The 25,556-nt window shown below is 41.0% G+C and overlaps 1 protein-coding gene across 1 annotated transcript in view; it reads left to right on the forward strand.

Moving 5' to 3' along the window:
- Window positions 1-25,556, forward strand: part of ADAMTS12 (ADAM metallopeptidase with thrombospondin type 1 motif 12) — a 409,046-nt gene that overhangs the window by 251,444 nt on the left and 132,046 nt on the right. Inside the window, exons 6-12 of the mRNA XM_007466839.1 lie at window positions 2,062-2,186; window positions 6,027-6,176; window positions 11,652-11,795; window positions 12,377-12,521; window positions 13,772-13,864; window positions 15,319-15,464; window positions 18,049-18,218. Of these exons, the coding sequence (XP_007466901.1) occupies window positions 2,062-2,186; window positions 6,027-6,176; window positions 11,652-11,795; window positions 12,377-12,521; window positions 13,772-13,864; window positions 15,319-15,464; window positions 18,049-18,218 (973 nt within the window). The remainder of the gene's footprint in view (window positions 1-2,061; window positions 2,187-6,026; window positions 6,177-11,651; window positions 11,796-12,376; window positions 12,522-13,771; window positions 13,865-15,318; window positions 15,465-18,048; window positions 18,219-25,556) is intronic.

Consider the following 25,556-nt stretch of genomic DNA (forward strand, 5'->3'; position numbering starts at 1 on the left):
GGACCCAAGATTTTCCCCTATGATTTTTTTTCGAAAGTTTTATAGTTTTATATTTTACATTTCAGTCTGTGATACATCTTGAGATAATTTTTGTATAAGGTGTGAAGTTTAGATCAAGACTCATGTCATTCCTCAGAATTTTGTAATTTTCCAGATACAGATCCTGTACATGTTTTGTTAGATTTATACCACTTTCATTTTCTTTGGAACAATGCAAAATGGCATTATTTTTTAATTAATGAGTATTTTTTCAGAGACTTACTCCCCCCAAAACAAACAGACAAACAAACAAACAAATGTAAGGTTTAAAACAAACCTCAAAGCAATCTAATCATAGCTGATGTTTTGTCTGATAACTTGCCTTCTTGTCTGAAGGGGAAGTAAGGCACCTTTCTAATGAGGCTGCTCACCAATTAGAAGTACAGCTTCATCAAGAAGCCCCTGTTCTCATAGTCTTTGATTCAGTAACTGACCCGAGTGACCTTCAGCTAGTTCTTCACTTCTCTGAGGTTTAACTTCCTCTTATTATAAAATGAAAATAATAACGCTTTCTTTACAAGTAATGCTGAGAAGATGAAATTAAATTAGAGAATTTATGTGAAAATATCTGGCACATAAGTAAATGATCAAGAACTGTTTCTTTCCTTCCTTTTCTCCTTTCCCATCCTTCTACCCTCCACCCTCACTCCTTTTCTTTCCTCCTCTTTTCTTCCTTTCCATTCGTAATTCGTGCCACCTAGCCAGTTCTTTATGGTGGGTGTGGGATGTTTGTTCCAGTAGGGTTCCTGTTCTAACTACAGTTTGACTAGTTGAATAGGAGACTGACTCACCTGTGCCCAGCTAGTCCCCAGAACCTCTCTCCCTCCACCACCATATACCCCATAATGGATGCTATAATGATGAGGATTGTTAAATAATGAAGTCTGTTGCTTTTATTTAAATTCTTTACACTAGGGAGTTCAGTGAGTTTTTATGAGCAATGAGCCACCTGTCTGTGTTTTCATGAAGGGAAGGTGATCTATGTTAGTCAATTAGCATGGGTGGGGGGACCTGGGAGTACCTCTGACAAGCAACCAAAGCCTCTCAGGCCTTGTTGGATTTGGGTGTGGGCCTTAGCAAAATACAGAATACAGAGAAGCAAGCTCATAGTTTGATGTAGAGACAGCCCTGAAGACCTTGGGCCGAGGCCAGAGTAATAGACTTGGATTAGAGTAAGCCAAGGGAGGTAGTCATTCTCCACGTAGAATCCACCCTGTTTAAGAGATGGCTCTATATAGAGACCCCGAAGAAATGAGGCGAGGGAAAGGAATTTCTCCTTTAGAAATTCGAATTAAATTGGAGCCCTTCTAGGGCTGATTATCCCTTTTTTCTTCTCTCCCATTTGACAAGTGTTCATCCAGTTAATTTGGAACAAGCCCTCTCCTTCCATCTCCAATAGTGACTGCGGGCCAGCTAGATATGACTCGGGAGCCCTTGAAGTTGCAGGCTGGGGCATCTACCCCAGCGTCCTAATTGTTGTCAGACAATCAATGATCCTAACTGGTTAAAAGCCTGGAGAGATTATGTCACCCTCTGCCCTTTACCCACAGATGTCAAACCAAGATGGAAACCATGGGCAAGGAAACATCCCGTACATCCTTGCAGGATACCTCATGAAAGGAAGATGCTTTTTGTTGAAAATCTATTCATTTTGCATTAGAAATAAAAATGTCTCTTTGGAAGTGTATTGGCTTAGGAAGAAGAAATAGTAGAAATAGAACTTCAAACAGATCTTGGTCTCTGCTAATACATTTTTAGTTTTTCTTCAAGGGCTACTTGTCCCAGTAATAATTTCTATCCTGCAGTTCTCCCCTTTGCGTTCCTTTAGTGGAAGTCATGGGAATGATAGTGTTTAGAGCAGGGGGTTGGCCCAGAGGAGTACATTGGCCTCCCCAAATTCTTGACAGACGTCTGGGACACCCACCCAGAGCTCATCTCACCTAGCTGCTTCTGAAGACTAAAGTGATGGGCTCTGACCACAGAAAAATCACCCATGCCAATCTCTTCCTCTTCTTTCTCCAGCAAGGATTGAAAATAGTTCACCATGCAGAGAAGACACTGTCCAGCTTCTGTAAGTGGCAGAAGAGCATCAATCCCAAGAGTGACCTCAACCCTGCCCATCATGACGTGGCCGTCCTTCTCACCAGGTACCCCAGAGCCAGGGGCTGCAAGGCAGGGAGGGCTGGCAGGTGAAAGGGTTGCCAGGTATTCAACCTCATGAGATTCTTCTGCTCTTTGCTGCTCTTGTCATTTAAAAGGCAGCGTCTATCAACTAGACACTTCCTGACTCCCATACCAGTAAGGGAGCAGTCAGCAAACTTGCTAAATGCACACAGCTCTCTGTGTTAATAAACTGCATCTGCTCTTTCCTATCCCAGTGATGATTTCGTCTTTAAAACTGGCTTTTCGTTGCAGCTCTATAAACAATCGGGAAGCTTGTTAGCAGATAGATCCTCATTAAAGGCTCCTTTAACTCTTAACCATGGAATTTCTCATCCTTTAATTTTCTTTTCAAAAATTTCCTCCAATTTAGAAAGCTGCAACTATCTCTACAGAAATCAGTCCTCCTTGTAACCCATCTCTGACTGATGTTGAAGACAGAATATGGGGAGAAGGTCCTCCCCTGAATAGGCAGAGTGGTTTGCTTGCACCTTTCTCCCTTTTACCCTCATGAAGATACTATTTGTTCTGACTACAGAGAGACCCTATGGTGCTAAAGAAGAACCATCAGACCTTCTAGGACTCATAGCTGTGAAAAGCTAGTGAATTTACCTGATCAACCTAGGCTCTTGGAATGCTATGTTTGCTCACTGATTCAATAAATATTTTTTGAGTACCTACTATGTACCAGATACTATTTTAATCTAGACAAATGAAGCTCTTAATGGGGGGAAAGTAAGTTTTCACTGGGCGCTCCTATGCACATTCAGAGACATCCTGAAATCCAGAGATGTGTAGTGGAAGAGGCCTTTCAGCCTGGCCCTCCAGCTGAAGAGACCCTCATGAGCGGAAAGGCCCTGGGTGTCTGTTTGTTGTCCCTGGGGAGGACAGGCTGCCCCTGAACATCTTGGCTTGTCATCTGTCCCTTTGACAGGGTTATCCCAGTCATGGGATACAAGGGATGTACAAGGGATGATATGTACAAGGGATGATAATCAGCCCCCACCCATCCAAATTTCTGTCTTACCCTGACCCAAAATTCCAATAATCAGAATCACTCTTTTGAGTGATAGTATCAAAATTTCGGTTGAATGCAAATATGTTCCAAAATAAGTCCATGGCATAAACCTATTACATTAGGTTCATTAGGTCTTATGACACCTGGGTTGATCATAGCTCCCCTGGGAAATAGGTTGGTGTGGGTGTAGAATGTAAGCACAGAGGCTTTGGGGAGCCAGCAGGCAGCCAGGGAACATGAGGACCCAGGCAAGTGGCCAGGGGAAGACTTCGGTCTAGGCAGGACCTGGCTGTAGGGAAGAACCCTGGATCATAGGACCAGCATTGGCCACCTGGCAGCTGTGTCTCAGCAACGTCTCCTTTCTTTCCCTGAAAGCAGAAATAGTTTCTCCTCTCATTCTCACATGCATAAATCAGTGAGTTAATGATAGTTGGCATTTAGGGAGTATTTGACACGGGCCAGGCCCTATGCTACATCTGTTAGAACAATCATCATTCCATTTAATCCCCACAACAACCCTGGTAGTTCATTACTGTCAATCATTCCTGTTGTACAGATGGGGAAACTGAGGCTTAATTATGTCACTTGCCCAAAATCTCACTGCTTTTAACAGGTACAGTAGAGACTTAAATCCAGGTAGCTTGACCCCAATAGCCATACTATTACTCAGTAAGAATACGAAGGATCTGTTCTCCTTTTTTTCTTACTGTGATAATTTTTCTTCCTTAGAACAGGGGTCAGGTTCCAAGCTTTGATGAACCTCACCAGCTCCTAGACAGTAGAGAGAATTTCAAGTTCTGAAGCAGGATTTCTCAATATCAACACCATTGACATTTTGGGTTGGCTAATTCTTTGCTGTGAGGGGCTGTGCATTGAAGTGTATTTAACAGTATCCCTGGGGGCTTCCCTGGTGGTCCAGTGGTTAAGAATCCACCTTCCAATGCAGCAGATGTGGGTTCGATCCCTGGTCTGGGAATTAAGATCCCACACACCACAGGGCCACTAAGCCTGTGTGCCACAGCTACAGACCCCACGCACTCTGGAGCCCATGCACCACAACTAGAGAGAAGCCCACGGGCCACAAGAAAAGACCCTGCATGCCACAGCTAAGACCCAGCGTAGCCAAAAATAAATAAATATCAGAACAAAACAAAACAAAACACAGTATCCCTGGCCTCTATCCATGAGATGGCAGTAGCACCCTCCTCGAAGTGTGACAGCCAAAACTGTCTCCAGACATTTCCAGATGTTCCCTAGGAGGGTGTGGGGAACAAAAATCAACCCCTGTTGAGAACCTCTGCTCTGAAGAAATAGGTAGGCTCAGGAAGGGAGGGAAGTATAAGACTGTACTTGCCTCTGGAGGACTACGCTGAGATCCACTTCAACAGAGCTCTCTATAGAGGTGCATTCAGTAGAAGGTGGGTTTGGTGTGAACACGCCTTGTGAAATGGGGCTGGTGGCTGCATGCCAAGGTGTGTTTTCTCTTTTACTATCCTCAGTGCATGGTGGAGGTGGAGCTGATCTCCTCCTGGGAGCTTAAGCTCTTTGCCTGCAAGACCACCCCTATCTTACAATCCTTTTGTTACCTGCTTTTATCTTCTTTAGTGCTGGATACTTAATAGGCACTCAATGAACAGTTATTTAAGGGACCCAACTTCCTGCACTTTCAGAAAGTTGGTAGGTTACCAAAAAGCATCATTCATCTTTTCCCAGCAGCTCCATGCAGACCTAGGGTGGAAAAGTGTTTGGTTGGTCCTCCCACAGACTCAGAAATTATTTGAAATGCTTGGGCTATATGATCCAATCTAGCTCTCCAACACAGAACTACCACTGCTAGTAGGGGTGCGGATTCACGTCTGCTGCGCATGCTGGGAGATGACAGTTGCTTTCTCCTGTTCCATTGTCCCAGCCGTTGCCTCTTGGAGAACTGAGAACTTATGGGGGGTTCTCAGAGCCTGAACCTTTTCTATGGCCCAATGGACACAAAAAGCAGACCATTTATTGCCAGAAATCACACCCACACAAACCCCATGATCTGAAGGTCTGCAACCAGCTAAAGCTCAGAGCCCTGCTGGCATTTGTGCTAGTCTTTCTTGCCAAAGACTTCTTGAACTGAAGAAAACCATACGACTAATTAACGACTCTTCAAAACTCTTGTCCCTGATTGAAATGAGCCCTTCTAGGATCTGGGAGCACATTTTTATATTTAAAAGCTGTAACTAGTATTTTGTAAGATCCTAGGAGTGTTTGTGTGTCCATCCCCTCCTGTATGCAGTATTGTTAGGGTGGTGGAACTGGAGAGACCATTAATTTGATCCCTGGATGGGTTGATTGCACCAATTCCCTTTTTCATGAATGACTAAAAATTCTCAGATGAGTTTTGATGACAGACCCCAGAACGACCAAAAAGGTGTTTCATGTTTGAAAAATCCTCAGCCACTGTTGGTTGTCCCTTCCCTATTTAAAAGTTCAAATTAATTCCAGTTTTCAATCAAATCCTTCCCTTATGGGTCAAATAATATAATTTGGCCTCCTGAGATTAAAAGCAAAAACAACTCGAAGTAAAACATTTGCCATTTTTTCCTACCTTTTTCAGGTGTTAGTGAGATTCAATCATCAAGTGGTGAAATCAGAATAATTCTAGTGAATTCCAAATTGCTCCCTAACTCGTATGGACTATTAAAACAATTTTAATCATGCTTTACAGACCATATTGAATGTGAATTAATACCCAGATTTTTTCCAGGAGGGTTTTTTTTTTTCCAGATGTTTCTTTGGGTACCTACTCATCTCTGTTCTCTACTTTCAGAAAAGACATCTGTGCTGGTGTCAATCGCCCCTGTGAGACTCTGGGTCTGTCCCACCTGTCGGGAATGTGCCAGCCTCACTGGAGTTGTAACATCAATGAAGATTCTGGACTCCCCTTGGCTTTCACAATTGCCCATGAGCTTGGACACAGGTAAAGGGCCAAGGAAACTGAGATCTCTTCCTCATGTTCATGCATCAGTATCAGTAGAGGGAATGGAGGGAAACTTAAACAAGGTGTCAGGAGAATCTGATTGCATTGTGGCTTGAGAATCACCCTCTTAAATCTCTGCTTCCTCATCTGTAAAGGGGGGAATGGGGAATCACACATGACAAAGATTCCACTGTCTTCTCTGCTCTGACCCCTTGTACCATCGACATCACAGAATCAAAGAGGCCACTGCAATTCTCTGAGTTAGAATGAAGCGAGCAGAAACAAGGAGATAAGCTTTAACTTAATTGATTAATTCAGGAATAACAATCCCTATTTCGTTCTTATGAAGCTGTAATATTGTTAATATCACTAAAAAGTCATAAACCTTAACATTTTATGCCAGACGCTTTGCATTTTGTCACTGAATCCTCTCAACATTATGAAGTAGATACTATTGTTAGTCCCATTTTACTTATATGTATCAAAGGAGAACACTGAATAAAGAAAAAATGGAAAACTGCTATAAACTTGGAAAGCCCAGCAGACAAACACCAGTTAACAGAAGGTCCAAGTTGTCACACAGATGTGTGAATTTGATTAGGTGAATTGACTGAAGGCAGGTTTCAGAAAGGTTGAATAAAGGAATAATGAGGATTCTGGATTCTCTAGGTATCAGAAGTTCCCATGGAGGAAAGATCTTAGCTTATTCATAATTTATTGGTGTATGTATTAACCACAAATAAGAGAACAGCACACTGAGTGGAAGCTCAGAGTAGGGAGTCATTGTAAATGGCTCAACTATACCCCTACCTGTTTAGGAATAGCCCTGTTGACTGGATTATTCAAGGCCCAGCCTCTCTGGCCTCAGCTTCCCCACCATTTTTCTCATATAATATTGGCACTTTTCAAAATACTTTTACCTGAAGTACAAAACCAGAGTATCGGCTTGGGAGTTCAGAAAAGTGAGTGCTTATTCTGGCTTTTCCATCAACCAGTATTATGACCTTAGAGAATTCCCTTCACCTCTTTGTGCTTATTTCCTTATCTCTGAAATGAGTAGGTTGAATTAGGTACTGTGATTTCTTTGATCCTTACCAAAAAGCCCTGGGAGATAAATATGATATATTCTAGTATCCTTAATTATCAAAAATTCAAATACAAAGAGGTTAAGGGACTTGCTTATGATTAAATAATGATTGAGGACAGAATGCTAGGTCTTGAAAAGACCAGGCCATATTTGTTGGCATGTTGATAATAAGTTGGCAAAATGAAAATTATTAGTATGTGCAAATGTATAGGCATCCTCAATCCTGATATGTGGAAGGACTGTCCCTTGTAACTTCCAATAAAGTCATTGGTATCAGCAGCATCTGCTGACCAAGCAATGTCAAGTGAATATAACTAGGTCAAACTGAGAAATGATTGCTCAAGACATTCCCAGCAGTGGTATGCCCAAGCTAAAGAAAAGTGGAGAAGACATTCTCAAATGCTCACCACTTGTGTCAAGAATGGATCCTTTATATACTCAATTCAACCTGGCAGTTTTTAAAAAGTAAGCTAGTGGTAATACTGCCATATGATCTAGCAATTGTACTCCTGGGCATTTATCCTGGAGAAATGAAGATTTATGTTCATACCAAAAATCCTATACGTGAATTTTTTTTTGCACATCTTTATTGGAGTATAATTGCTTTACAATGTTGTGTTAGTTTCTGCATGAATGTTTATAGAGGCTTAATCTTAATAGCCAAAAACTGGAAGAAACCCAGGGGTTGTTTCAACTCAATATGGTGAATGGTTAAATAAAATGTGATGGATCCATACCATGGAATACTACTCAGCAAGAAAAAGGAACCAACTATTGATACATGCAATGACCTTGATGAATCTTTGGACAATTACGCTCAGTGAAAAAAGCCAATCCCAAAAGGTTAGATGCTGTAAGATTCCATTTACACAGCATTATTGAAATAACAAAATTGTCTAAATAGTGAACGTATTAATGGCTGCCAGGGTTTGAGGAGGGAATGGGGGAGGGAAAGAAGTGGGTGTGGCTATAAAGTGCAACGTGAGGAATCCTTGTGATGGTGAAAATGTTCTGTCTTGACTGTATCAACATCAGTATCCTAGTTGTGATATTGTAGTACAGTTTTGCAAGATGTTACCGTGAGGGGAAAGTGGGTAAAGGGTACATGGGACCTCTTTGTATTATTTCTTACAACTTGCATCTGAATCTATAATGATATAATAATATAAATTTAATATATAAATATGATAAATTAAAAGTTTAATTTTTAAAAGGGGACCTTGGGCCATGTACAGATGACCTAAATAGAGCACTGTCTTCTAAATGGCAAAAAAAAAAGTTTTGGGTCACTGATAAGAAAGGCAAAGTTGAAGGAAGACATATAACCTTGAGTTTGAGTGATAGAAAAAAATGCTTTGGTAAGACACAAAACGAAAGAAGAGAAGACATTAGGAGTGTCCTGGAGTGTCCTGAGAAGCTTGTTCGTAGCTAAAGATGCGTCTGAGGTATTTAGTTCTTTCTTTAGGTGTAAAGTTCTAACTAGCTGTGGACCAAACTGAGAAACCCTGGGCAGATCAATGAAATGGACTGAAGCTGCCCGGAAAAGGAAAAACACAATAAGTTACTATCCTAAGAAGATACTCATTATAGTTCAATGACAAAGATACCCCATTGTTCTTGAAAACATAGTTGTTTCATCACTGATTGCGTAGGATGCAAAATAGAAAGTGAAGTTAACTAACTTGTGCTATGGCCTAAATAAATAGTTTGATTTTTATTCTGAGAAAATTTAAAATTCCGTTTATGAGAAGCCTGGATTACATCCATCATCCATACCTAAGCTCTCATCCCTTATTGGGTGAGTTACCAAAAATGAAGGTGGAATTCCAGCAGGAAATTTAGAAACCTCTCTGAGACTTAGCATCCTTTTCCTTTAAGTAATGAAAATATCACGATAGAGATGAACACTTAAAATGCAATATCCACCCAATATATCCAACTCTTCTGGATTGTGATATTCCATTTATTTCATTTATAGAGCTTTGCCTGTTGCATATACCAAATTGATATTTTCTGAATGCGTTAGAAAAGCTCACATTCATACTTTGATGATTCTTGTTCTCTGCTGGTTCTGCTCCACCATAAAATAAACAGTAAAAACAGGGAATGTCTCAGCAAGTGATACCCTGAAACCCAGGCAGTGACTTAGCTTACTGTTTCATGTCTATAATTTCATAAACCCATCTAACAGGAATTACAAAACAAAGATGTAGTAAAGCAGGCTAATCCAACAGCCCAGTTAGTTGTTTCAGACTGTAGTAGGCTCCTTACTCCAAGCTGCTTTTGAGGTTCATCCCGCCTGCTGGAAAGTAGCTTCCTGGAAACATCTTCCATCCCTTTGACCCCATGTGCTTTCCTTCTCTCTCATTATTCATTGACCCACTGATCCCATGTGACAGGAGTGCTGCCCCCGTTTAGAGAAAGTAGACATGTCCAGGGGGACCTTTGTTTAGCAGCACTGCTTTTCTTTTGTTGGATGGGAGCACAGAGGAGTGATAAAGCTGGAGGGGGAATGCTTTAGTGAATTAAAAACTTTAGAGGGAACAAAATCAGTTCCTTTTGGGGAACTAATATATTTAGAGTATAGGTTTGAAGCCACCCAGTATATAGGATCCAGCCATATGGCTCGTCTTATTGGTTTTTTGTCCACGAGGCATGTGGGATCTTAGTTCCCTGACCAGGGATCGAACCTGCACCCCCTGCATTGGAAGATGAAGTCTTAACCGCTGGACGCCCAGGGAAGTCCCGCTTGTCTTATTGGAATAGCCAATGCTAGAAAAACGATTATTCATGGAGATTTTTAGAACCATGCTTGCTTAGGATTTTTCCTAATTATTGAACAGGTGAACTTGTGGAATACTTTATGAACTGGGTAGGACTGGATTTGCAACAGGCTGGGGAAGGCTTGCTTGGGGGCGGGGGAAAACAACTTTCATTGAATTAAATTCTTTGTGGTTGGGTGGTGAGAGCTCTGTAGATTAATTCTCTGACTCCTTTGTGAGTTTTGTATTCATGTGGAATGTGATCAGAGTCTGTAAGTAAGTTGATAACATCTTAATGCATTAAAAATAATACAAGAAAATCCCTAAATCCCCCAAAGACTATTTTCTGCAAGAGTTGCTAATGTTGATCAGGAGATTTTATTAAAGTTAGATATGAGCTTCCCTGTCAGAGGGATTGAATTTCACTAGCAGTGTAAGAGGTCATACTTTCCTCTGTTCAGATTTGGAAAGTTGAGCCAACATCTCTAGGCTGTAAGTGTCCAATAAGCAGATTCCAGCAGAGAGGGGTCTTGTGGGGACTCAGAAGTCATCTTGATGGTGATCCTGAGGATTTGGCTTATAAACTGACACTTCTCAGTCCGCCTGTTTCCCAGGCGCCTCCTTGCCATGGGAGTCAGTTAAGCACTTTAAGGCCTTTCAAGGCTGCTTCACCTGGTCATCCCTGGCAGTGGGAGGTCAGGGAGCCAACCCAGCAAGACACAGACAAGAGCACTGATTTAGGAGCCCAAAGATCTGCAGAAGACTTAGTTTTGCCACAAACTAGCTCACGACTTTTGACAAATCTCAAACTCTCAACTTACTTATCTAGAAAAGGAAAATAAGCTAGCTAGACAATGATAAAAACAGCAATAAAAAATTTCTGTCATTTACACAACATATATATATATGCCAGGCACCTTGCTCAGTGATTTTCAAACTTTATTCCACTCAAATCTCATCCCAGGACTATGATGATGACTCCATTTTCTGCTCAGTGAAACTCAGCAAGTTTCAGTAACTCACAGATCCTTAAGTAGCAGAGCTGGAATTCAAATCCAAATCATCTGTCTTCAGATACCCCACTCTTGACCCTTGTACTGTAAGGTCTCCCTAATGTCTGATGTTGGAGGACTCATAGCAATACTAGAAAGAAATCCATCCCCTCCAAGCTTGTGGCCTTTGACAAAGTCTTCCACAGGCTTCCCCTCTCATGCTCTCCCTTAAATTATGATGAAAAAGGAAGAGGAAGGTTTTGCTCTTTTGTGCTAAGATTGCTACAGCAGGAGAAAGAGGACAGCTGGACGCAAGATTTGCCCCCCAACTCTAGTCTCACAGAAGCCAAAGCCAAACTGGAAGATTTTAGCTTTCTGCCAAACAGAAGGTTTTGAATTATAGCCACATGGCTCCCAGGGTTGCATATTTGAAACAAAGCCATGCCTGAAATGTTTCCTGTGCTTTTGAGTTGAAAATTAGCTAGACCCGTCCAACTTCAAAGGCCTACTTTGGAATCAGATACCTTCTGTACAGAGGTGGCTCTCCGTGGGTTGTTTTCACCTTGGAGAAACTGTGGTTTTCTCCTTGTTTACACCTGCCTCCTTGATATCCTTGTGTCTGTGCCCCCTGCAGCTTCGGCATCCAGCATGACGGGAAGGAAAATGACTGTGAGCCTGTGGGCAGGCACCCGTCCATCATGTCCCGCCAGCTCCAGTACAATCCCACCCCACTGACGTGGTCCAAGTGCAGCAAGGAGTACATCACCCGCTTCCTGGAGTAAGTGACCGCACATCTCAGGACAGCCTCACTTGGCTTTCTGTAAACCGGAAGTCACTTTGAGTTCTACCCGAGGCCCGGAAAAGTCTCAGTTCCTCTCACAGGTCACAGTATAAGGGTGGCAACAGAAGGGGTGGACCTCACTGCTGCTTTCTGACCCTGAGATCTAGGTGGGTTTTGCCTCCAGCCTCAGCCAGGTGAATACTCCGTCTCCCCCCCACTCCCCCTTCAGCTTGCTTCTGTCTGAAGGTGGCTCTTTATGACCTGATCGTGAGTTAAGTCCCTGGGGACTGGCAGAAGCAACCAGGACAAGTCAGTGGTCACTGTACCCCATTTGGGGTAAGATGGTGATTTTCTCATTTTACCACTGCTTGTATTTCTTAGATCACTTCTGAACAAATGGTGTGAGATGCGATTTGCATTTCCTTTTAGACAACTCTCCCCTTGGGCCTGATAGAAATAAAGTTGTCTTGAAGGACAGAGTACACTAGAGGAATGGAAGTTTCTCTTGAATGAAAGACTAAATCTTTCATTTAGGAGATCATAAGCAACTGCTCTCATTTCTATTAACTCGTTTTCAGCCGAGGCTGGGGGTTCTGTCTTGATGACAACCCCAAAAAGAAAGGCTTGAAGTCCAACGTCATTGCCCCTGGAGTGATCTATGATGTTCACCACCAATGCCAGCTGCAGTATGGCCCCAATGCTACCTTCTGCCAGGAAGTAGAAGTAAGTGTTGGGTATATTGGTGCCTCTGGTGGGTATGGGCAGGGCTTGAGATCCAGCATGCTAAAGGAAGGGCCAGGGAAATACTTGGAAATCCAAAGATCCAGAAATGGAAACTTTCTGTTCATGGCAAGATGTCTGTAAGGCAGAAGGACTGAAGTTGAGGTCATTTATATCCCTTGACCCACCTCCTTGGTATCCTTTGCAACTGGGTGGTGGTAAAGAAAATTCTACAGTGATTTTCAAGAGAAAATCAATCAATTTGAAGTTTAGAGTTGAGAAAATTACTTCCCATCCCACTTGAGTGTTTCTCAGAGTTGTGTGATGGAGGAGAGGCTGGCCTTTTCCTGATAAAAATCCAGGCTTTTTCAACTTTTATGTATAAGAAAATTGAGAGCTAAAAAATATGAAAGTAAAGTTGAAACATGAAGGATGGAATAGGAAGATCCATCAACAATAATTGTGAGTTGCAAAGGGAGTGAATAGTTGCAAAAGTTGTAATCATGGAGAGGCAAGAGTCAGATAAAAATTAAGAATTTTCTAAAATAGTTAAAAATACAAGATCTTATGATGAAGGAGCATATTGAATATAGAGTAGAGTAACTAGATGGAATGATGGCAGATGGGTGGATAGAAGAAAGACTAAAAGGTAGATGGAAGCAGCTGAGCCATTTCAGATGCTATGTAAGAATCTTGTCAACCTTCCCTTGTTCCTACTGCAGGAGGAGAAATGTGAGGGAATATTCAGTTCACTCCCTGGCAGCTAAAACAAGCTGGCTGTTTTGGGTAATAAGTAAATAAGTTGAGGTTTTCTGGATGGAATAGTTTCACTTTCCTTCAATGAGCAGGCTCAAGTTATAACCGCCCAGCTCTTTGTAATCAGATCACCTTCCATCACAGTCTGGATTGCTCTTTGATGACTACTGTCACCGGTTGCCCTGCCTAAGGGCAGTGAGTACTGGATATTGAGCCACAGGTGTAGAAATTCAACTCTTGGGAAATGTGTTTTACCTCCCATTTTCATATTGCCTAGAATGGCCTACAGACCACTGTTTATGAATGATGACAAAGTCCAAGTTAAGTTTAAACTGAGGGTTCTTGTGCGATTACTTTGCATCACGTTACTCACTAACAACCACAGCATTTATTGTGGGTATGTGGGTGAGTGTGTGTATATTTTACCATCACTGTAGAAATGCTTTTGTGCAAGTTTTGAATGTTAAAAAAAGTACGATCTCATGTTTTTTTTCCAGAATGTTTGCCAGACACTGTGGTGCTCTGTGAAAGGCTTTTGTCGCTCCAAGCTGGACGCTGCTGCAGACGGGACGCGATGTGGTGAGAAGAAGGTGACGTGTCAGTGACGTGTCAGTGATGTGAGGAAGGAAGGTGGTGGGTGAAGGGCTTAGCGTTCTTGGAGAGGGCGGAGGAGAAGGCCCTGGAGAGCAGCTGCCTCTGGGTGAAGGCAGATCATCATGCGGTCAGACTTGCCAAAGGAAAGGATTCCACTTCCGTGACTCCTTTTGAGCCTTCATTGGAAGCAAGTAGTTAGGGAGAGAGGGCCACGCTCCAATTATAAAACATCTGGCCCATCTTTTCCCGATGACTTTCCATGGAGTTTGTGGTCAGTAACATCTGCTGAGCTTATCATCAACCTTCATTTTGACATTTTTCCCCCCTCCATATTGAACATTGGGAAGGACAAGCCAGTAGCTTCTTCTTTCCAAAGATGCTGTATTTAGACCACTTGTTATCTTCTTTCTCACCATCTGACCTGCATTTCTTGAAGTCCTATGCACCTTACTAAGCAGGAAAGCCATACACCCAAGAACTCAGAGATGTTAGATGTCCTCCAGACTACCTAAGAACAGAGTAATACGTGCTGCTCAACAACACCATTTGGGTTCGTTGTGGGCCTAGGATTTATGTGTTTAGTGGGTGTCTTTACACGCTTGAGTGTGGCATGACCCATCACTGAGATTACAGCACTCGATCAGAATACACAGTGACCAGAAAGTAATGAGAAAGAGGAGGCCAGCAGATGGAACATGCCCAGATCCTCCAGGAAATGTGGCCATTTCTAACAGCCAACTTGCATTTCTTGTTTCCCTTTTCCTGTGTTCACCCTCCTAAACTGGTAGTTGTTGAAGGATTCCCTTGAAGAGGGAGAGAGTGGACTTTTTCCTGAGCCACTTGAAACACCAGAACTGGAAACAATGGGTAGAGTTATAGGAAAGCAGAAATTTTTCTTGATGCCTAACTTCAGCTTCTTAACAACTTGTGTTTTCCGGCAATGAGTGGACATTTTGCAGGAGGATGTTATCTGTTGCAAACATTAAATACCCATAGAGGCTATAGTGCCAGTCTGCAAAATGTTTGTTATGGTCTTCAACAAGATAAGAAGCTTGTGCCAGAAAGGAAATCAATTACGTTACTGAACAACTATATTACTAAGCATATTCAGCTGACATGCTTTTCATGGCGAGACTTTCTCAGTGAAGGAAGCGGTGTGTTGATTTACTTCTGGGGTGCAATCTGCCAGTCACACTATGAGTAACACTCCTGCATTCACTGCAGCTAGGCACTGTAAAGTTCCCTTTAATTCCTGAAATACTCTGATTCTAAAACCCAAGACTCTTGGGGGAAATTCTTTTATGAGGCTCTCTTTGTGCTACATCTGATGTGTGACTTGTAGGAAGTCTGCTTGCTCTGGGAGAACTGGGTTTAGACTGCTAGGTTTCCTGACTCAGCTTACTCTGGGAACCTTCCTGACTTATGCATCTCCTGCCTTTTCCCTTTCCAGTGGTGTATGGCTGGCAAGTGTATCACAGTGGGCAAGAAACCAGAGAGTATTCCCGGAGGCTGGGGCCGCTGGTCACCCTGGTCCCACTGTTCCAGGACCTGTGGAGCTGGAGCCCAGAGTGCAGAGAGGCTCTGCAACAACCCTGAGTAAGTCCAGCCAAAGATATTTCCCTTCCTTCCATGAGCACCGGGAGACTAGTCGTGGACAGCATGACTTCAGTGACCCCAGGCCTCCTGAGGGAAATCAAATATGTTCCCAAAGATGAAAGGAAGCCAGGAGGAAGATTCATAGAGTGTGAAAAAAAAGGTGGTTCTTTTTTGCTTTGTTTCATTTTGGCTTGGCCCTGGATTCTTACTAGAATTTGGGTAAGTAAGCTGATTCCATCATTTGGAGAAATAAGCAAAATTTTTTAAAAAGTACAATCTATGTGAAAGACTTTAGGAGATTACACAATTAAATCCTTCTAAATAACCCCATTCTATCAGTGGGGATTAGTTACACCCAATTTTGCTGATAACAGCTTTCTTTCCATCATAATGAATGTATAATTTTATAAAAATATTCTTCTTCCCTTAGGTGACTAATTAAATAGCTAGGCACATTTTTTGAGGATAATTATTTTTAATGTTTTAGATTAGGATTTTGTAAACCTTAGAGTTCCATATTAGCCTATCAAGGATTCCATAGATGTTATTTCACAAGTGGCTTTCAATTTTTTTTAATTGCTTAATATTTTCATATTTTAAGTTTGTATAATGATATTATATATGAATTAAATTTATATTTCCTTGATTTCAAAATATATATTACATTCTTAATTTCATTATTTCTCAGTATACTAGTTCCCAAGTATAATTTTTAAAAAGTGTACATACAATGCCTCCTGTAAGTAGAAAATGTATTAAACTTCTTTTACCTAGATTTACATGAGTCTGCATTAAAGAGTCACATTTTTTAAAAGTGATAAATATGGTTATAATTCTCTCAGTGTTTCATTTCCAAATCTTCTCCTTTTTATAATAAATATATTTCTATATGTATATATCTGCATGTATATATATATATATATACATATAAACTATATATATATATATATATATATATATAAAATTTATCCTAGGGGTTAATAAATTAACATCTATGAAGAGTTTAACATAATATCTACTACATAAAATTGTCAGTAAATGGTAGTTATTATGCTATCTTTACCATCTCCCATGCATGTAAGTAAGTGTACATTTGAGGAATTTGGGCAAAATTGTTTTAAAATCTTACCTTTTTGTTTAAATACAAAGTTCCTGTGACTTCAAAAATCCCTTAAAAAGTATTTTTACAGAATATCTTTATAGTTTGTTTCAATGTGATCAGAAAAGTGATTTCCATTTCAGAGATCAGGAAATACAGGTGATTTGTTCTGGGACCTATTGTCAGTGTTCTGTATCAGCCACTACCAGTCCGTAGCCTTCCTTGGAGGATGGTCAGTGATCCATGGTTGTCAGAAAAGGGACATCCTTGTTGAGGAAATGAAAGATGATCCTCTAACTTGGCTTCAGGGGGAAAAAATGGTCCCAACTCCCATCTCAGAGGCTACAGTTTGTCTTAGAGTCTCCTTGGATGAGTGACCATGTCTGATCTCAGTAGCTGGTTTGCTTAAGTTCATTGAGAACCATAACAATGGAAACACAGTAACAGATTCAGTTCTGTGAATCAGGTCACAGACTCAGGTCAGTGCGTCCTTGATATGTATCAGTCAGCTGTCTAGTGAGAACCCAGCAGGGCTTGGCTCACAAAAGGCTCTTGGATGGAAATGACTTGGAGAGGTGCCAAGTCATAGAGTGTCACTCCATCATCACAGATAGGAAGCCAGCCTACCCTCAACTCTCAAGGACAATTCTTAGTCCCACCTACAGGGAGTTAATGAATGTGAACTGCCTTGGTCAAAGAATTATCTTTGGGTGTGATAAATGCAGGAAGTGCCTACAGTAGGATAATAAAGTGTCATTTAAGAGGAGAAGGAGATTACTTCTGACAGGACTTCAGGAAGAATTCATGATGGAGATGGAGATAGCATTTATTGGTCCTTAAAGCACAGGCAGTATGTAGATGTTTAGAGACTTAAGAGAGCAGAAATCTATCTAGAAGCACAGAAAAAATAAAAGCAAATAAGTCAGCCTGTATCATGGGAGCAGTGTGCCAATGAGGAGGAGTGTGGGAAGAAATGTTGTTCAGGTGAGGTAAGTCAGTATCATGAGGGCCTTGGATGCCAAGCTCAAGAGGCTGGACTGGATTCTGTGGCCATGGGGTGCCATTAAAGATTTTTAAACAGGAATCTAAAATAATTAAGGCAGTCATAAAAATTAGCCAGAGAAGAGTGTGTACAGTAGGTTAAATGAGGAAAAAGAGGGCAGACAGGAATGGAGATAAGGGGTGAACTAGTTTGGTGATTGTGGGAATGAAAAGGAGGAAACAAAACTAAAGTCACAACTGATGACCAGGCAACTAATTGACCATGGGGTCAAGCTATTTCAAAACAGGCAACTTGGGACTGAATGTTCACGGGCAACAGCAAAAAATGTGGGAAATTTGAAGAATTTATTCAAACGGTGAGTTCTGAGGCTAGAGAAGGACAAGGTTTGGCAAGGAAGGGGCATGGCCAGATGCCAGAGGATTTTTAAAAGAAAATACTGGCCTTTAAGGAAATTAAAGAAGAGTTTGTGTGTTCATGTGTAGACCAAAGTTTGGAGGGAAGTACTGCACTGGAGAAAGAAAACGCTATCGCTTGTGCAACATTCACCCCTGTCGCCCGGATACACCAACATTTCGGCAGATGCAGTGCAGTGAGTTTGACACTGTTCCCTACAAGAATGAATTCTACCACTGGTTTCCAGTTTTTAATCCAGGTAAGGAGCTATAAGAGTATATTCCAGATCTAAGACTACTGCCATTATCAGAAAGCATTTATCTGTCAGTGTACCTGTGATGCCTTGCAAAGTTCAACAAAAAGAGAATTGTGCCATCAAGAGTTTTATGTTTTAGGAGGTGGAGACACTGACCTGGTTAAGTGGATCAGTAAATGTTGAAGGTGAATATTCCAACTCCATGCTGAGCTATAGTGGAGATAAAAGAGAAGTTTATCAAACATGATGGCTCACTTCAAAACAGCTGAGGTGCAACTAAGCAATAAGTGGAGCTTGTAGGGATTCAGAAACTAATCACTGATGAAAGTGCTTGTTGATGAGCATGTGGAACTGAATGTAATTTTGGCAGAGATTCAGAAAAGAAGATCATTATGGTTTTGGAGTAATTTCAAAGAAGTCTTCCAAGGAAGTAGTTGATGATTCTTAAGCATGAGTAGTCTTCCTCTTGGCATAAGGGAAGGGGAAGGCATTCAAAATAGAGTCACCAATTCCAAGTGAGAGGAGAAAAGCACAAGGAAAGACAAGATGGTAGAAAATGAATGAGAAACTTGATCAGAAATGAGTAAAAGCCAGCTCTGGGCCAGAAATCAACATTTTTTAATGTATAGGCCAGTATAAAAAGGGTAAAAAGTAAAATCAAGCATCTAAAGGATGCATATCAGAGAATGGGGGCGTAACAGAGTTAGAGAATGGGGGCATAACAGAGTTGGAGAATGGAGCAGCAGCTTTGGCAGTGCTTCCCTTGAATCAGCACCAGTGACACATTCTCTACTGAAAATGAGGAAGAATCATTGACTGTTAGCTATAGATTAGCCTCAAAGAGTATCTGTGCTATTTGTTATTCAAATAGAGAATGAAAGAAAGATTTTGCTGAGTTAAGGAGATTTGAGACAAGGTAGTGAAAAGTAACCACGTTTTTTGTGATTATTCAGTTTCTGAAATGCAGCATGATAGAACAGAAGAGGACTTGTAGATGTCAGCCAATGAATGAAAATTACATATTTGGACTGTTAGAAAAATGATATAGTCAATTGCTTTTGGAAAAAATAATGCTTTTCCTTCTTTGTGTCTCCAAAATACCCTGATGGATGTTGGTTGTCATGGGCAACGTCTGCTCCTTGTCACCCATTGTTTAGCATCATTCATGCTCTAGGGGAGTGAGTCATTTGTTTTTTGGTGCAGTTTTACTTTATGATCCAAGCACTCGAATACAGGAAAGCTCGTGTATATACTCATATGGGTGCAAAAAAAAAAAAAACAAGATAGTTATAAAAGGTATAGTCAGTTGGTACTACCTATACCTGTATTTTGGACATTCTGTTTTGTTGGAACTAGTTGGGTCAGTAGTACTATAGACTCTGAATGAGCACTCTTCCAGGACTAAAATGGCATAGCTGCCTCAGTGTTGTGACAGGTGCTTAGTTTGGGATCCCCACACCTTCCAGATTCAGGGTTGAATTTGTGTCTGCTGGACTCTGATGGCTCAAGTAGCTAGATTTATAGTGTGCCCACTTTTTGCATAGCCTAGCAATAGGTATTAAAGAAATGAGAGCTATAAAAGTAGATACAGATTTCACTCACTTTGGAGTGACCAGTTTGCATCTGTATTGAGGCTGTATAAACCATGTGAGGGAATTTAGCTGAGTGCCATCTGCTTAACTCACTGTCTAGCTGGGCTGTAAGCCTCCATTCTCCATCCCAGTGGTTTTCTTACAGGCTCCTGTGCTATTATTTGAGCATAATGACTTACCTGCTAACCCAAGTAACTACCACCTTGACCAACACACTCTTTTCTTTCCCCCATCAACCTCTATCCTACAGAGCTGCTATTTTCTTAGTTCTGGGCATCCCGGGTGACAGCAATGTGGCATTCATGACAACAACTCTGTGCAGAACACTTAATCTGTGCCAGGCATTGAGCACTTTACACCCTCCCAGCCTTTCCTTAGAAGCCACCAGAGGATAAACTAACTTACAGCAGAGTTTTCTACCCACTCAGTAGACAGTGTTAAGTGTCTTAGTAAGTGACCTTTGGCAGATTTGCTAAGTAGCCAATGACAGAAGAAGAATCATAGATTCAAACATTTGGAATAAGCATGGAATCTCCATCAAACTTTGTAGTTTTCAAACTCTGTTCCAGGGCTTCCAAAAATGTTTGATTCTATTATAATTTCATTTTCCAAAAGAAATAATTTAAACTATTTTTAAAAGTGCGATAAAGAACAATGCTTACACTCAAAAACAGTATATATTGAGTTTTAACATATCAGAAAACACCAATACATTAACTTACACAAATTAATTGGTTTTCTACAGACCTTAGAATAAAAGTCTCCCATCAACACAATTTAACTGAGAAATATCCTGAGATTACAGGTCAAGTTGTTCTAAACTGTTATCATTTACAGCTGTTTGTGTGAGTCAAGATTTTTCAATGCTGTACAAACGAAAAAACCCACAGAAAAAAATTAGGTGCTTCAGCCATATGCCTGTAACTGCCATCTGTAAACTTGATTTCAAAATTTTCTGTTCATCTTAATAGTCTCTTTTGATCCCACTGAACTATTTTTAAGCATTATGTACTTGAACTTATAAAATTTCTGTTTAATAAAATCCTGATTTTTATCTGCTTTATTTGCAAGATCTTGATAAAAGAAAAATAATTCTTCTGCCTAAAGTGTTTGAAAACTAATAATTTAAATCAGCTTACTTTCCAATATAGGCATATCCTTTACCAACACTCCTGGCAAAAAAAAAAAAAAAAAAGGCATCCAAACTCCACTTGATCATATTCATGGAAGCACCAGTGTGAAGAGCTGAGTCTATACATTTTCTCACTTACCCCCATCCCCATCCTTCAGAGATGAAGAAACGTAGTCTCAAAGAGGACAGTAACTTATTCAGGGTTATAGTGTCTTATATAATGGAGCTGGAATTGAAGAATATAGTCTGTTTGATTAAGAAGCTGAGATACTTATACTAACTTATATTCCTAGGGACTTGATTCGCCTATGTGAATAGAAGTATGTTTACATCCTGCATCGTCTATTAGGAAATGGCCAGAACCTGATTTTGGTGCCATCACTTTCTTGGAATCTCTCTTCCTTTTTGGATGTTTTTCTCAGAACCCCCAAATAACTCCTCATTAAGGCTAATTTTTTAGTTGTTGCTTCTGAATATTTCAGCCCTATCAATGCTTGCTGCCAGTGAGGTTTCCAGCATATGTAGAAGGTCTGACATGAGGTCAGACAACAGTCTGCTCCTCCTGGGATAGGATCCTTCAGGGACATCTGTAAGGAATTGTTGCAATTGCATTCCCTAGGAAACAGACTCTAAGACAGAGACTAGCGTGCGGGAAGTTCAACAGGTGCGGAAGGAGAGGGAAGGAAGAGGGGTTGGGCAGGCGGAGAAGCTGGGGTGCAGAGCACAGTCTCAGCAGAGGGCTTCTCCATGCCTCGGGAAGCTCTACAGCTTATAGAGTTTATTACAAGAGTACTTGGTGTTTAGAAAGAAACAGCCTTTAAAGAGAGTGTCATTGCGGGGAGCAACCTGGGAGATCTTCTAGCCAGAAGCCTCTCATTTCACAGACTAGGAATCTGTGGCTTCAGGAGGGAAAATGATGGAATAATAAGGATGATGTTTGCAGACACCCCAAAGCCATTCACAACCCCTTCACTGTCCTCTACAAGAGAAGAGGGAAAGCTAGAAGACTTGCTAAACTGTATTCCAGGGAGCCCCAGTTCCAACCAAAGAGATAAAGATGGCAGCTTCACTGGGTCAGGCTTCTGGGAAGGATTTTAGTTGGTACTGACCAAGCTGCCCTCGGCCCCCTGCCTTTCTGCCTTTCACTCTGCCCTCGTGCTGCCTGGGGTACACCAGTCCTATCTCAACAATGCTGAGACGGCTGAGAGGAAGACAGAAGGAGTATAGCCCCTGGATTTCTTGTTATGTGGGAAAAATAAATTCCTGTCCATTTAAAACAGGGAAGCAACATTTTTTTTCTTTTTCTTTTTCTTTTTGTTTTTGCTACTTGCAGCGAAACTCATTTCTAACTGATAACGAGAACAGGTTATATTAAACTTATATCAGTATCTGTTCTGTGTAGGTACTTACACTCAACACTTTGTATGCATTTCCCTAATTTTATCTCCACAAGAAAATCCTATATGGAAATTTAAGGTTTTGATCTAATTCTTATGGGTATGCTAATAGATTTAGAGACTGAGTAACTTCTTAAACTCAGACTGTACAATAAAGCCAAGAGTTAGCCCTGGCCTGACTCTGCAGACTAAATATTAACCATAGAAACAGAGACTGGGATAGGCCCATTACCTTAAGAACAAATGCATTGAATTTTGAATTTTACCTAAGATGATGTTCATTTTTTTTTTTTAATAGATGATTTTATGGCCAAGGAGCTCTGGTGGGAGAAGAGCCCCCAAAACTGTCTGTATTATGACAAATGCTATAGGTTTATTAAACTTATGTATCTTTGCCTTTGGAAATCAATTTTTTAGACATTTAAGCATTCTGACAAAATTATTACAATTTTGCAATAAGTTGCAAACAATAAGTTGCAACAATAAGTTTTGCAACAATAAGTTTTGCAACAATAAGTTGCAATTCCAAATTTAGTGTCACAGTTCCTAACCATTTTAACTAAAAGACAGAACATAAACATACAGTAAATAGCAAACATTGCTACATTTAGCGTAGTCTAAAACATCAATGAAGTGGGTTTCATTCATTTTTAACAATTAATTCTATTCCTGTTTTCATACTTTTCTATAGTTATGGTAGAATATATTAATTTTAATGCCTTCTTATGTTTGATGTGTATTTTGATATATTTGGAGATTGCAATATTACCTTATCAGAAAGTAAAAAAAATACTATTTTAGACCAGCCGAAGTTACAGAGTTTTGGTAATTATTTGACTGATTTTTGGTTGGGTTTTCAGTCAGGACTTCTTGTTTGGTTTTGTTTTTGTTTGTTTGTTTTCCCTCAAGCTGATCTGAGCCTGGCCATTAAACTGGGCTTCTTTTTTAAGTTAAATGTTACTTATTAAAGCAATAAAACATTTTTAAGTTATGCCGTTTGCTTAAGGTTTTGTATTTCTTAAAATGTGGCGAGGAACCGCACACACGCACATCGCAGATCTCTTCTGCTCATGCACGTGTTCCATTGTCCAATCAGACTTCACTTACAAGGCACAAGTTCAGACGTAAAATTATTAAGAGTTTTAAGACAGTGACAACAGAACATTCAACCAAGTGTGAGGCCCAGGGTGACCGCACGGGACTCACACCCAAGGAGCCCTGCATGTAAATGGATTTTAGAAACTGGATTTTTTTAAATGGTGAAACTCAAATTGCAATCTACTCACAGAACATGAAATGCACTCAAATTTTTCCTTGACCTAAGAAATAATTTTTATCCTTCTTAGCAAGTTTTAGCGTTTGCTTCTAACGATCACTTCGTAAGATCATTATCCAAAAATGTTGGGCCGCCCTATTTTAGCAGAATTGAAAATTCAGCCTTCGATCCAGTGAGTTCATTCAGTTGCCTAAGCTTCCTTTGAGAGGATTAATCAGACAGTGTGAGGGGAGAGTTCACCAGTCCACTAGTTTTAGAGTTTTCACTCAGCTGAAAAAATGGATTGCAAAGCTAGAAGAAAAAAATCACGCGAGCCCGACGAAAGGATGTGTCTAGGCAGATGAGCGTACCTGAGACGGTGAAACCCTCAACTCTGTGGATGTTATGGAACCGATGAGGTTGGTATCTGGGAGAGAGACTCTCTGATAGTCGGGTTGACCTTCGAGAACTAAGACCATCCGTTGCTCCTCCTGCCTCTTGGGGCAGCGCCCTGTGTCACAGGCCCACCTAATGACATACCCAGAGCGCCAGGAAAGACAGAGAGGCCAGACGAAAGGGCAGGGAAGCAGGACTTCAGAGTCCACCTTGTAGACTGCTTCAGTAGCCCTGAACCTTCAATTCACAATGGCCACTTTCGAGCACAGCGTTCCTTCTGGCCTTGGGCACTCCTGTGGGTCATAGGTGTGCAGGCGCTGGGGGTCACAGCAGCAGGTCTGTGTGCTGCTGTTGTTTTTAGCACAGATTATTTACTAGGTATTCCTAAGACTCCATAGACCACTGTACTTACATTCCCTAGAAATCTGTTTCTTCCTTACTTCAGTTAGTGTGTCTAATCTTGAAGGATGTACAAATCCAGTATCACAGAAGCAAGATAAAGTCTCAAAATGAGGGCCTCTCCTCATAGAGATGTGTCATGATTATCACAGGGGAAAAGAGACCTTTCCAGTTTTCTTGTTTGAGGGCCAAGACATTATTTATAAAATGAATATATGCTTCTTATAAAAATGCAATTGTATGCAATAGAATGAAATAAAAATAGATTCTTCTTAGCCCACCACACTTATTCCTCAGAGGCGAGCGTTGTTAACTGCAGGTTTCCATTTGCGCACAAATGGACTCATACTTTGCCAGTTCTGCAACTTTTTGACTCATGGAGCAGAACACCATGGCATTATGGCTCACCTCATTCCTCTTAGTGACTGCATAGCCTTCCATTATGTAAATGCAAATTAATTCATTTGTCCGTTTCTTCCTGGATAAAAAGTTAATTGCTGCAATGAACATCCTTGACCTCTGTCACTAAGGTCAAGGTTCATTTTTATGAATGAGTTGATAATCTCTTAGGATCGAGTTGATCTCTTCGCCATTTGGTCCAAAGGTTTCTCCCTAACAGTATCGATCACTGCCATGTCAGTTAATTAGTAAACATGGGTTAAGAGCCTTTGCTGAGTGTGATGATCTGCTGGTATTCATTAGGAAAGGTTAATGGTTATAACTACCACATTTAAACAACCAGATAGCTTATTAGAGGTTTCAGTATGCTATCCTCTGACAGTCCCCTCTTTGCAGAGACCAAGAAGGCCTTGGGCAAGAAGTAAGAGTCAGGGCTGGGATCTGAACCCCTATGCATCTAACTCCAACGCCCATGTGAAGGAGAGCCTCCTCCTGTGCTTTTCAGTCCTCACCAGTGTGTGTCTGTTTCCTCCTTCTCACACTGTGGGCGCCAGTAGCAGCTGATCAATGCGCAGGTGGCTGGGGTGCCCTTGAGGACATTGCAGTTTGGTTGAGGAGCTTGTAAAATCTATAGTCTTGGAAGCATAGAGCCGGGAGGACCTCAGTAGGCATTGTACCAGCTTTGAACCAGATTCATAGTCACAGAAAAGGGAAGTCATGGAACCACCTACTGACCTAGCAGAATATAGAATTCTTTATGCTAAACTGACA

This window comes from Lipotes vexillifer, unplaced genomic scaffold (assembly GCF_000442215.2).
Source record: "Lipotes vexillifer unplaced genomic scaffold, Lipotes_vexillifer_v1.1 scaffold647, whole genome shotgun sequence".
Taxonomy (NCBI): Eukaryota; Metazoa; Chordata; class Mammalia; order Artiodactyla; family Lipotidae; genus Lipotes; species Lipotes vexillifer.